The following is a 13,281-nucleotide window of genomic DNA, read 5'->3' as shown; positions in this document are numbered from 1 at the left end:
AACCTTTACTTTAAATAATAATTACCATAAATAAAACCAAAAAAGGTCAATACTATCAAAATGTTGAAGTAGATGAAGTCTGGCCACATCATTATTCTTGACATGTTAAATGCTGTTTCTAAAAGCACGAACTGCAAGACGTATTTTAGAGCAAATTCATGACAACTGAAATTAAAGAGTTTGGATATTCTGTTTGAAAAAGCTTTCTTCAACCCAGTGCAATCTCACACAGCTTCTTTTGTTGGCAAACGAAGTTTACCATCTCGCCCATCTGTTGATACCCCCACAGTTCACATTGCCGAGGAGCGCGGGGCTCGTAAACACGAATCACATGGACTCACAAAAAGCATGTTTACTTGGACAGCTCGTGCTTTCAGGTTCAAGATTTTGGCCATGGAGGAGGAGGGTAAAAAAAGGAACTATAGCCGAGCTGGATGTTCTCCTTTGCTGACTACTGATTTGTTTTCAGGGTTATGTTTGAAATTGCAGTCAGGTTAAACTCGCTCTACGGTACAGACGGAGATCAGCCATGTGTAGCCGCGAAGAGAAACCGTTTGAAGGCAGAGAATGAAAGAAATCAATCAAACCGCCTCGAGAGAATAACAACAGAGGGACATGTGTGCATATTTGTACGTAAAAGAATAGAGTGTGCACACACGTGCATCCGTGTGACTCATCCGTGGGTGGTAATAGAGCCACCTCACTGCCATGGTAGCCGTCAATCGTTCACATGCGGCAACAATAACTGGGGCGACCTGACGACACAGGCCAGAATTTATAACCAGCATCTGAAGGGATGGAGGCTTTTATATCGGAAAATCCATATTCAGCAGATAACAATTTTTTTTTTTATGTGAGCATATAGCTGACATCTACACATATCAGTCTGTACAGGTCTCTGGATATATATTTCTTACAGTATGCATCTGTATTTTTCACTGTAGGTGTACGTGTGTGAGGTGTGATGGCGCTGTGCTCTGAGGCCTGTGTCTCTGGATCAGGAGGAGAATCCTCCAGCAGTGAGGTGAGCTGACTTTCCCTTGGTGATGATCTAATATATGCTTTGGGAACACGCTTTACCTGACTGCCATTTCATTTGGTCCCTTTGTGGCTGACATCCTTCCAGGCGGGTTCTGGCTGCCTTCAGTTTGGGGTTCGTTCCTATCTGCACCACTTCTACGAGGAGTGCTCGTCCTCCATGTGGGAGAGAGACCCGGAGGATCGGGGTTTCGTCCAGAGGCAGACGTCCACCCCGTGGTGGAACTCACCAGTCTGGAAGGTAAAGAGCAACTACACTCTCCAATCTCTTTACATTACTCATTACTCATTAAATCCACCATTGGCATCTGTTACATCCCGTGATAAATCATACATGCACCCAGGAAGTGATGCATGTTAATGATCAGGTTTGTTTAAAACGTATAACATCCCTGGAGACCCTCATTTTACACTCAAAGTGAATTCATCCTCTCTAGCTTTAAGCTGTTCACTGATATGGTCAGTGGGTGAAGTCCCATGAGTGTATTTCTTAATGTTCCCCATTACCCTTCACACGCTTTAAATCAAGCACACTTTTCTTCTTTTCTGTATTGTTGTTAATAATCATCTTTTGGGGCATTCTGCCTGCTCCCTTGTGCTGTAACTATATTGACGTTAATATTACTGACTGACTGGAACTCAATCCATTAAGAGTCCCTTCTGTGGTAACTGCATCAATCAATTCAATTGATTACATGCTATTTCGAAGCTGATTATAAAAGCCTTTTAGTGCACGTCCCCTTTTCAACAATACATGAAGATCCAGTTGTAGAAACAAGTCATTTTTATTCCTGCACATATAGTTTCTACTTTTGGTTTATGTCTTTATCTCCCTCTCCCTCCAGGTGTACCTGGCCCTGAGTCTGCTCATCCTGACTGCAGGCATTGCCATCCTGTCAGTTGGTTACTCCACTCCCCATAGAATTGAGTCGTTTGGAGAGGGGGACCTGTTTTTTGTGGACACCGAGGCCGTCAGCTTCAACAGGGGGCTGCATCTCCGCACCGCTGCAGGGATCGGGCTCTCCTGTCTTGGATCGGCCCTGGCGGCGATGGGGGTTGTCGTTTTGATCCTCTCCAGGGCCAATTTGAAAGAGAGGCTTTTCCACAGACCAGGGGAAGGGGAACGGAGAGGAGAGTCTGGGTCAAAATGGTGGGGATTTAGGGATCCCAGGGATGTGGTCACTAAGCCTCCAGGCATAGAAAAGGGTAAGATACCCGTCACTCTGTCGAAAGTGGAAAATGTGCAGTCCACTTCTTAAAGCAGATCCCTGCTGAGCTAGATGGCGTACAGGCTTTTGTTCTCGTCCTGGGGCCTCATTTGCCTTGTCTTATTATTGGTGTTGAAGGAACCAAGTGTCATTTTAGCATGCAAGTTGTTCAAATGGAGGTTGTCTTGTGACCTGGATATCACAGTTGGACATAAGAGGCTGGACACCAGGATTTAAAATGGTAAAATCAATTCATTCCCATGGAATTGCCGCAATCAGAGGCGGCAAAATTAAAACAAATGTTCCGTGTTGAGTTTGCGCAATTACCCAATATTGCCCCCTGAGGGAATGGGGAACCAGAGAGTCCAAAATAGAGAAAGTTATCGTAGCTTATGAGCTATCATGCACCACACTTCTGTTTGAGCATAAACTGCTCCAACGTCCATCGTGAGTGGTCTACTTTCAACACCTCTATGGTTTTAAAAGCACAACTTGATATGAATATATCTTTTAATAAATCCCAATTAAAATGTATGAATGAGGCCCCAATACTTAGCCAGAGACCGTGTAGCTCTATTGAACACCTTGTATTACAGGACCAGGATATAGTATAGGAATACATTGAGTCGCGTCCACGTCAACACTCAAAGAGAGCAGCATCTCTAATGACTGATGACAGAAAATGATGTTTTTACCTCCCACTTTAGGGTTTGTCAATACAAACTTCAGCAACTGTTTTTTTTTAAAATAATGGTACCTGCAGCTTTCCAAATAGCTAAACAACGTGCTGAAATTGCATGTATCACAAAAAGAAACCTCTGTTTCTATTCGCATACATGTATATAGCCTACACACAAATTGCAGGAGGTTCAGAAAGCTGCTACATGCAAAAGATTAATGATGAAACAAGATATTAACAATTCTGTTTCCACCTTTTCACATATAGCTCCACTAATGCTCAACCTGATATAATCAACATGTGCAGTCACATGCACTTGCAATCGCACGCTCACGCAACCGCCCACACACAAATTCATGCTCCATTGACAATATTGCCTATTTTCTCCCCACTGTAATCTTGCTCTGTAATTGCCTGCAATGTGTCTCTAGGCAACAGTTGGGCTACAAGTGCTCCATTTTCAACCACGAACAAAGACTCTTTTCTGATTGGCCCAGCACTTGCCCTCTCTTTATTTTCCCACCAATCAGAGTGTTTGTTGACAGGCGTACACAGTGAAGCGGTGAGGTCAGAGGAATTAGCACCAGCACCTTAGAGGCCACCTGTTTGATGAGTCCAAGTAGCTTGAATAATAGAGAACAACTTAGAAAGAAATTCAAAAATATAAACAACAAATATAGAATGACCGCGATGCACTGATTGGTTACCTGCACTGATTCCACTGGATTATTATTGATGTTTCATTGTTCTGTTGTGTTATTAGTTTAGATGAAGATAATGGAATAAAATGAGGATCAAGTGTCACGAGTGCAAAACAAATGACCCAAATAAAATTGTGATCTGCATACCTCAGTGTATTCGTTTTTGTTAGTGTGAATTATACATTCATGCTCAATCGAATGGTTCTTTATATTTCTATAAGGTACCGTATCTTAACATAACATCTCGTGCACACAGCTACACACCGACATCTATCCCCTTTAACGGCGAAAGCCCCGGCTTACATAGACCACTCCATCAGCAGTCAATCACGTCTGTACCACGACTGCAGGCGAGTCCAATACGGCTCCTGAAACAAGTAAGCGATGAAGTTATTCATGACATCTAACCTTCCAGTGGAAAACGCTTTCGAATAACTTACCATATAAAATACATTTGCAACCAAGATCACAACATAAATAACTTCCTTAACCTTATCTACCTCCCCCCCATACTTGGTCTAATCTAATTACATTGCCGATGAAGTCATCCAGTGTAATAAATACAGGAAGTGGTTGTGCTCCTCCCCCTTTTGACTTTGGAACACATGGTGGGTATGGTAAGTACCAAAGAAAGAAAATCATTAAATATTTGAATGCAGAACAGAAACAATCACAACATTTAACACCTAACTTTAGTGATGATGGTGAGATGAAGCCTCATGAGGCATCGAACCACTTCAGCCAATTGGTTCGAGAAAGGGTTCATTTCTCGAAGCTTCATGTGCACACGAAACCACCGACTGTTTTTACACTTTTGTTCTGTTCTTTATTGTTGTTTCGTGAATAAATTTGTTTATTTATGGATTCTCAACTCGTATGATCTCGTATTTGTAGTAGACTTACTATAGTATGACTTTTTTTGACGATATTGTGACTTGTTTTCGACATACCGGTACATTACCAAATCATTTTACAGCTTTTCTTTATATACTATCATATATCTTTTTCCAGCATGATATACGATGATTTTATGACTTTCTTAGACATACTATACTATGACTTTTTTCAGCATGATATACTATGATTTTGTCTTTCCTATATGACTTTTTCAGAGATGCTATACCGTCTTATTTTCTTGACTTTTTTCAACTTACTACACCGTGACTTTTTTATGACTTTTATCGATAGTATCAACTTTTATGGATTTTTCCAACATAATCACTATGAATTATTTTTCAGACAATATGACTTTTTTTGACATGCTATAGTTTGACTTTTTTGTACATACTATGCTATGAATTTCTTTTACGGCTGTGTTTTCAAAATACTATACAATAAATATAATGTTTTGACTTTTTATGGATTTTATAAACTAAACAGACTTTTTTAATGGATTAAAAAAAAACATGATACAAAGTAACCTGATCAAGGTCTGTGTCCCGAAACTAAAACATCCCTGAATACAAGTGAAGAAGACAGTGTGCTGGAGTTTGTTCCCATTCTAAAACACCATGAAAAGACAATACAATTACTTGTTTTCAAATTTTCTGACAGCAGGAATTCTTTGAGAGTGAATCCTGAACACAAATGAACTCGACCAGGTAGCCTCATACAGCAACTTGGGGGTGTTGATTATGCTAATCTCATGTAAAGAGATTAGCATAATCTCACATGTGTGCACCTGCTTATGAACAAGGTGGCTTTCATTCAATTGGAACAAGACACGTAGCTCACAATACATGTAGCTCACAATACATGTAGCTCACAATACATGTAGCTCACAATACATGTAGCTCACAATACATGTGTGCGGTGTGTGAGCAGACCTCAGGGAGATATGAAGGATGAGAAAAAGAGGAAGCACATCTAACAGTTGAAGACCCAGATATTTGTTCATTAAAAACAAACTTGAAAGGAGAATATCAGACTCGTCGAGTGGCCGTGGATGTTGCACACATGGATCACAATGACAACACTATTGTTATCACAATCTATCCAGAAGAGAACATACCAAACGTTATGGGAATCCGTATAATCGATGGACATTTGTCACACAAATGTGAACCTGCTGATGAGAACTAGAGGATCGCCAAAGTCAGTATACGGATTCATTGTCTTTATGAATGTCTGTACAAAATCTTATATCATATTGATATACGCTATTACATTCAGCACAATCATGAGCTATCCCCATGACAACTGAGCAATTTCATCCGCTGATGAAAATTGAGATGCAAATAAAAGTTCCTGGAAAAAAAAAAAGTCTTGAATGTGGAGTTTGAGATGTTTGTTCAATCTGCAGTATAACCTTTGTTCTTTCCTCAGTAAAAGTAACACAATTTATATTTTATGACCATTTGTCATTTGTTCTTGGGACATGCTACAAGCCAACAAAATGATCTCAAATCCTGAAACGGTCAAATTATGTTCTCAAACGTTTTAATTATCAACGTATTTTGCCCTTGTTTTGCTGGCAACAAATGACGGCTGAGAGCAGCAAAGTTTTACTCGAAGAGTTTGCAAAACTGAGTGTTAGATATACAGTACGACATAATCTGCCTGTGAGATCCTGTGTGTGAGGTGTAGCTGTGGGTAGGTGCAGGACTGTGTGTGTGTGTGTGTGTGTGTGTTCGTGAGCTGTATTTATGTCTGAATGAGAACATCGTGTTACTTTGGGTAGATGAGTCGCAGCTGTGAGTGTGACTCATCTCGTCTCCCAAGTTGCACACCAACAGGAGGGACACCTAACGTTCACTAATGGAGACGGCGTGTACGTACACACACTAACTCTAGGTCACAACTTGTCCTCAGAATCGTAATTGTTTTGCACCACTTGTAGCTATATGCTGTGTTTACTGGCCCTCTGATGTTCCCTAACCTTCTAATATGCAGTATGCTAGTGGACCTGATACATAACAATGGAGGTTCCTGTGACCTTTGACGTACACAATTATTTTCTATTGTGAATTATAATAATTAACTGCATTGATTGCATTGACACGGTTGATTCTAGGACTGCCTTTTTTCACCTACGTAATATTTCAAAAATCAGGCACATCCTATCTCAAAGCGATGCAGAGAAATTAGTTCATGCATTTGTTACCTCTAGATTAGATTACTGCAATTCCTTATTTTCAGGCTGCTCTAATAAGTCTCTTAAATCTCTCCAGCTGATCCAGAATGCTGCAGCTCGTGTACTAACAAGAACTAAGAGGAGAGATCATATTACTCCTGTATTAGCTTCTCTGCACTGGCTCCCTGTAAAATCTAGAATAGAATTTAAAATCCTTTTACTGACCTACAAAGCCCGAACTGGTCAGGCTCCATCATATCTTAAAGAGCTTATAGTACCATACTGCCCTACTAGAGAGTTGCGATCCAGTGATTCAGGGTTACTTGTGGTTCCTAGAGTCTTAAAAAGTAGGACGGGAGCCAGAGCCTTCAGTTATCAAGCTCCTCTTCTGTGGAACCAGCTTCCCGTTTCTGTCCGGGGGGCAGACACACTCACCACATTTAAGAGTAGGCTTAAGACTTTCCTCTTTGACAGTGCTTATAGTTAGCGCTTTATAGTTAGGGCTGGCTCTGGCTTGCCTTGGACCGGCCCATGGACAAACTGGTATAGGCAAAAACTACAGGGGGACTTCCTACACTGAGCACCTCTCTCCTCCTCTTCTTCACCTCCGTCTGTATGCATTGATGTCCCATTAATGCTCATTACTAACTTTACTTCTTCCCCGGAGTATTTGTGCTTTCTCGCCTCACAGGATGACCGCAGTTTTATCTGGACACTGGTTCTTCAACCAGCCATGGCCCTGCTGACATCTACTACGATCTTCATGATTAACATTATTAATCCTATTACCGACACCATTAATGCACAGTACTGATTATTAATCCTATTACCGATACAATTAATGCACGGTACTCATTTTGTCTCTTCCCCGGAGTCCTTGTGCTTCCTCTCCTCACAGGTTTCCATGGAGCATGGTTTCATCTGGACCCTGGTCCTTCCTCCTACCATGGCCCTGCTGACTCCAACTGCTAATATCACTTTTATTATTACTCACATTACTATTTCATACTACCGATACCATTAATGCACATTATTGACCTGCTTCTTCACCAGAGTCTCTGTGCTTTCTCGCCTCACAGGTTCCTGTGTATCCGGGTTTACCTGGACCAGGTCTTGCCTCCTGTCGTGGTTGTGTCATACATTGAATGTGCTGTAATTACATTGAATGTGTTGTAATTCACTATCCTGTTCTACACATGACATCATTGCACGCCTGTCCATCCTGGGAGAGGGATCCCTCCTCTATTGCTCTCCCACAGGTTTCTTCCTCTTTCCTCCCCGTTAAAGGGGTTTTTGGGGAGTTTTTCCTGTTCTGATGTGAGGGTCCCGGGACAAGAAGATGTCAAACGTGTACATATTGTAAAGCCCTCTGAGGCAAATTTGTAATTTGTGATTTTGGGCTATACAAAAATAAATTGAATTGAATTGAATTGAATTTAAAGGCCACACTTAAAAAACATGCTAAATATATATATATTTGTATTGGATGCAGGATATGTTTGTCTGCATGATACTCGTCGTCTCTTTTTCGTTCTGTGGCAAAATCAACACATCATGCCTGCATTAGCGCTAGCTTCAGTGCCATCACACAGGGACTATTTTCTGTCGCGTTGTCAACATGCTCCTTGCACACTTTGAGCGCATGTTTGCACGGATGATTTGAGCACGCTGGGTTTATTAGAAACTGTATGCAAGTGCATAATGAGATAGAAAAGTGGAAGCGGTGGCAGCGTTTCCTGTGAAGATGGAGGCCGATACGCTCCACTGATTGCAAAGCTCGGAGTGTGAGTCACGCTGTTGTGGGAGAGAAGCGCACAGCCGAGGATTGGGCTGCAGTCTGCTCGGCTGATTGGCAGACCCATCCATCCGTGTGTGTGTGTGTGTGTGTGTGTGTGTGTGTGTGTGGTTGCTGCATCTCTGTGTGCCTGCGAGTCTGCTGCACTGATATGATACTGTAACATCTCATCTGCTGTGGAAAACAGATATGAAGCTGGAATGTTTCTCAGCCAGTGTGTGAGGTTGGAAACTCTTTGGACGAAAAGCGGTCCGTTGGCAGTCATCTGAAAAAATCGGACCATTTTTAACACTTTTATATTTAATGATCATTTGATTGAAAAACTTGACTGCGATACAAGATTTTTATAAAAGCTGAGAAAAAAAAACACATTATAAAATGATGCAATATTAAAAAACATAAATAGACATGTTAGGAGCTACCAAAGCTTCTGTGTACTTGACTTCAGAATACCCTGATGAAGGCCATGGAGCCACAATGTGTTGCCAACAGATGTTTAAAGAAAACAAAAGCTTAAACACTGTAAATAACAGCTGTGTTGGCTTGATTTGTTGTCTACTGTTGCGTTTGTCCGATTCCCACAGATGGCAATGCAGTTGATATGACACCATGACATATTAAGAGGAAAGCCTCAATGAAGGTGGATGCTAGAAAACAGGTTGACTCAAAAAGCCTTTTTTTTTTTTTCGATAACACAATAAAACACAGTGACGTCATAGCACATGTGTTTCCAGTATGAGGTGTGCTTAGCATGGGAAGGTGGATGAGTCAAACACACACAGGTCTTATTCCCAGGAGACGCCTGTTTTAGACCAGTGTCCCAAACTGTTTTTGTTTATTGTTGAAGTCATACGTCAGGGATGTTTTTTTCCACACTCACGACACGCTGTTTTGCATACATTGATCAATCACAACTCTCCATGCACACTTCTTTACAGACGACTGCAGAAATCACACGTGCAATTGTATTTTGGGAATTCCCTGTTGCCGTGCGACACAAATGAAGCGCAGAGTGAACTCAGGCAGATTCTTACAATCAGCAATCGCATTCTCACAAGTCAATGAGGTGGTGTTTATCGCCTCATGCTGCTGTTTCTGTTGACGCTGCCTGCTCCTACCTGCTACTCGCTGCTGTTGACCTCTTTGCTATCCCCCCCCCCCCCATCTCCTCGCCCTCTGCTGGTTTCTTATTGCCATACTTACAATGACAACTGATGCCTTGTGCATTTATGTGTCTCTGTTATCTCAGTGATCTGTGTCTACTCATGTGTGTAGCTCTTGGGGGATTTCACGTGCTTCCCTCAAAATCTCGTGCATTTTCAGGATTCATTTGGGAAACAGCCAAGGACCAACCATCCACATTTGTAGCAATTTAAAAGGTCTAAAACCCTTTAACATTAAGGGACAAACAAAAGAATAATGGAATTTCATTGAATTTGATAAATAATTTAGTTTTTTTTAAATCTTTGAAAGCCATTTTCAGACAAACGTGACCATTGTGAAGAACATGAGAGCCGGACAGAGAATATGAGTAATTTGTCAGAGAGAAAAACGCCATGAGAGAAGAGAAGAGAAGCATAGCAGCCTCACCATCACCCTCATTTGTCATTACATGCCTTCAGGCGGAAATTAGCATTTTCGTTTCAAAAAAAGCTAAACACGCACATCGCTCCATTACAAGTGAAGCAACAGCAGGCAATCACGTCGCCAATGAACTCATCAAAAGTCTAGAAATGGTGAGGGTTGACCAGGCTGATGTCTCACACATCACGACATGAAGAGAAGTTATTTTCCTCCGCAAGCACAACTCGATCAAAGCATTTGCAAAGGCCGAACGCTTATCGAAGCAGCGCAATATACAGTTCAGCACCATGGAATACTCAACTGCAGGCCCGTGTGCAGGAAGTTGGCATGGTGATATGGTGAAAGTCATATCGGTTCGTGAATGTTTATATAGCCAGCATCATTTTTACGATGAGTTCTGCACTCGAACGTTTCAGCACAACATGCACTATTACAGGCCACATCAGTCGTCTCAGTGCATTCCAGAGGAAGTTCTCTACATCCCACAACCAATCAACCTTTTCTAAGTTGATGTTAGAGGCTCCGAAGAAGAACCAAGATCCTGTGGGCAGACAGCCTGTTTCATCAGCCAAAAGTCTCATGACACCAGCACATCCTCCCACAGCCAACAGAAAATCTGCTGAGATATTTATATATCTTCCAATCACACTGTTTATTCACAAATGAAGCGCAAAAGAGTGGAACATGTCAACTCTAAATTACTTATTAAACCTGCTCATTGAGTAAATTAACATGAAGGCTGATTCTCATGAGAAACACATTTTAACTTAATTTAGAATAAAGTAATAGTTATCAACCTGCGTTCTGTTACACACAGAGATATGTCAGGTTAAGACCTCATCATCATTGTCGTTATTCTTGAGTGAAGTTGGAACATTTGTAAGGCAATTAAGTTAAATGAGATGAAAGTGAATAAGACAGTGTTTTATATGTGAAATGTTTCAAATGTTTAATCTATTAGATTTCTAGCCATGCTGACGGCATGGCACTAGGGACGGCAATATCGGTCTGTTGGTCAGCCTACCGCCTTAGTCAGGACTTAAATATCTAAACAACTATTGGATAGATTGCCATGAAATATGGTGTGGATATCCATGATGCTAAGAGGTGCAATCTGTGTGTGTCTATGGCTTGTATTGGGGACGTTAACAACGGAAGGAGAGGATTTGTTTTGTTGCAACCTTTGTTATCGTTGAGAGGAGTAATACAGTTTGCCGTCTTGGTTCAGACGATCCACCTTCCGTGTTGTTGGACCCTGAGTGAACATTTTGAACATGTCAGTTCTACGTAGCTTGATTCGTTGGTTGGCTCAGAAAAATCGACCTTATTCCGATAAAATGATCGAGCTTTTTTGCGACGTAACATTTGTGTTTTATGTGAAAGTACGAGTGACATAAACAACTGTTTAAAAAAGTTGATGTTCAAATTAATTGCACGGAGAAAAAAAAGCGTCCCCGGTGAGTAAAGTCATTTCAAATGTTTAAAACGTTGAAAGAAAGTGATAAGTGTTCAGTTTTTGTAATTACTCACTTGTGTTATTTTTAGATGTTGATGCTTGTTACTGCCCGTCAACAACAAACCTGTGAACAATCTGTGCACAAATGAATGGCTTACATTTGTACCAGGTGTTTATGCACTTTTATTGTACAAGCCATCATACACTCACAATACACAAGACATTAAGGACAAAGTTAATAAGGGTACTGGAAATTAAAAATTCAAAGATCTCAGATGAAAGCTTGTCATTTACTGCGGTGATATTAATATACTGTGATTGAAGCAACAACTCAGCAGGAAATCACTAACTGAGTTGATGGGAGGTACAAAAAAAAGTAAATTAAAACACTTTGTCACAAAATAAGTCCAGGAATACATTAAACATGATATATTGATGATATATAACAATGTCAGATGATCTGAGGTGGATTTTAATTTCAATTTTAATGACTTCATTTTAATAACTTGCAAAAGTCTTCCCCCCTTTTTTTAACAATCTCCTGTGCTGTGTTGATCTATCTTGGTTAAGTATTTATGAGAGGAAGGTGATAATAAGGTCGCTAAATTCAAGGCTGCAGGAATGTGAAGAAGGATGTTCATAAAGTGATATTGGTTGTTAGCATTTTGGATGATTATTGTGTTTTAAGAAAAATGTGTGGTGAAAATAGAGACCTCCTGTAAATGTCGAGTTCTGTTACTCGAAACCAATTTCCGTCTTTTTATCAATAACATAATCTCGATAAGCAGTATTTGCGCAACACTAATTTTCGGGCTGCGAATGTAAAGGTATGTGATGTTAAAGTAGGCAGTGTGTAAGTTTGCTCCACTTAGTGTGACAACAGAAGGCAGCTCTGTCATCCCTGATAAGAATGATGAATGTAAAATAAGTGTTTGTGTTCATCGGATACAACAGTGTGACAGTGTCTCTCTCTTTCCTACAGCACATTGAAAGATTATCTCTCTTTTCACAATGTCAATTTAAAGTCAACTGACAGGAGAGCCCAAACACGCCACTCACCTCATCAAAAGTTTGCATTGTGTAAAAGTTATTTTTCCCTCTCCTTTGTCTGAAACCCATCAGGAGATTTGGCACAGTCAAACACCTCTGCATATTTGCAGTCACCATTGGTTTGTTGAGCATTAAAAATGTTAATTGGAATTTTTAAAAAGGAAAGAAAGTATCGCATTACCATCCCACCTCCTCCAGTCACAGCCTGTCAAAATGCAATATTCCAAATTAGATTGTATTTGGATAATCTTTTGAACTGTAATAGGTTTCCAGCCAGCAGGCATATTACTATTGGCACATCATTATTAAACAAAAGTGACACAGAACCATCACTTTGCAGGCGGCGCCAGATAAACGTTCGACACCGTGCAAATAATATTAGTTCTGCTTCCAGAGTCACTGGCTTATCTCTGGGATGCTATATTGGGTTCATATCCCTGTCGGCTGGCGAGGGCCTTCTGACGGAAGTGTCTAAATTTATGAGTAGCCCATATGTGTGAGGCGCATGTATGAATGGGCTGCTGTGTGTGAGTACTATGTAACGTGTGTGTCGCATATTAAAGCTTTTATATGTATACGCTGTGTTTGTATGTGTGCGTGTGTGAGTGGATAGATGAGTGTGTGCCTGCCTGTGGGTGTGTGTGTGCAAAACTGGATGCATTCATATGTAAATAGGCAGTGTATGCGCGCCTGTATA

The 13,281-nt window shown here is 40.8% G+C and overlaps 1 protein-coding gene across 1 annotated transcript; it reads left to right on the top strand.

The window, feature by feature from the left end:
• Positions 1-964: 964 nt before the first annotated feature.
• nrsn1l (neurensin 1-like) lies at positions 965-2,297 on the top strand (the record flags this gene model as incomplete). The annotated part of the gene is made up of 3 exons (XM_079287722.1): positions 965-1,024; positions 1,127-1,279; positions 1,884-2,297. The coding sequence occupies 3 exons, from the start codon at positions 965-967 to the stop codon at positions 2,295-2,297; spliced, it is 627 nt and encodes a 208-aa protein (XP_079143848.1).
• Positions 2,298-13,281: the final 10,984 nt, after the last annotated feature.

Source organism: Melanostigma gelatinosum (assembly GCF_949748355.1).
Source record: "Melanostigma gelatinosum genome assembly, chromosome: 17".
Taxonomy (NCBI): domain Eukaryota; kingdom Metazoa; phylum Chordata; class Actinopteri; order Perciformes; family Zoarcidae; genus Melanostigma; species Melanostigma gelatinosum.
The sequence above is the reverse complement of the archived record's forward strand: the minus strand, read 5'-3'. Positions and strand labels throughout refer to the sequence as shown.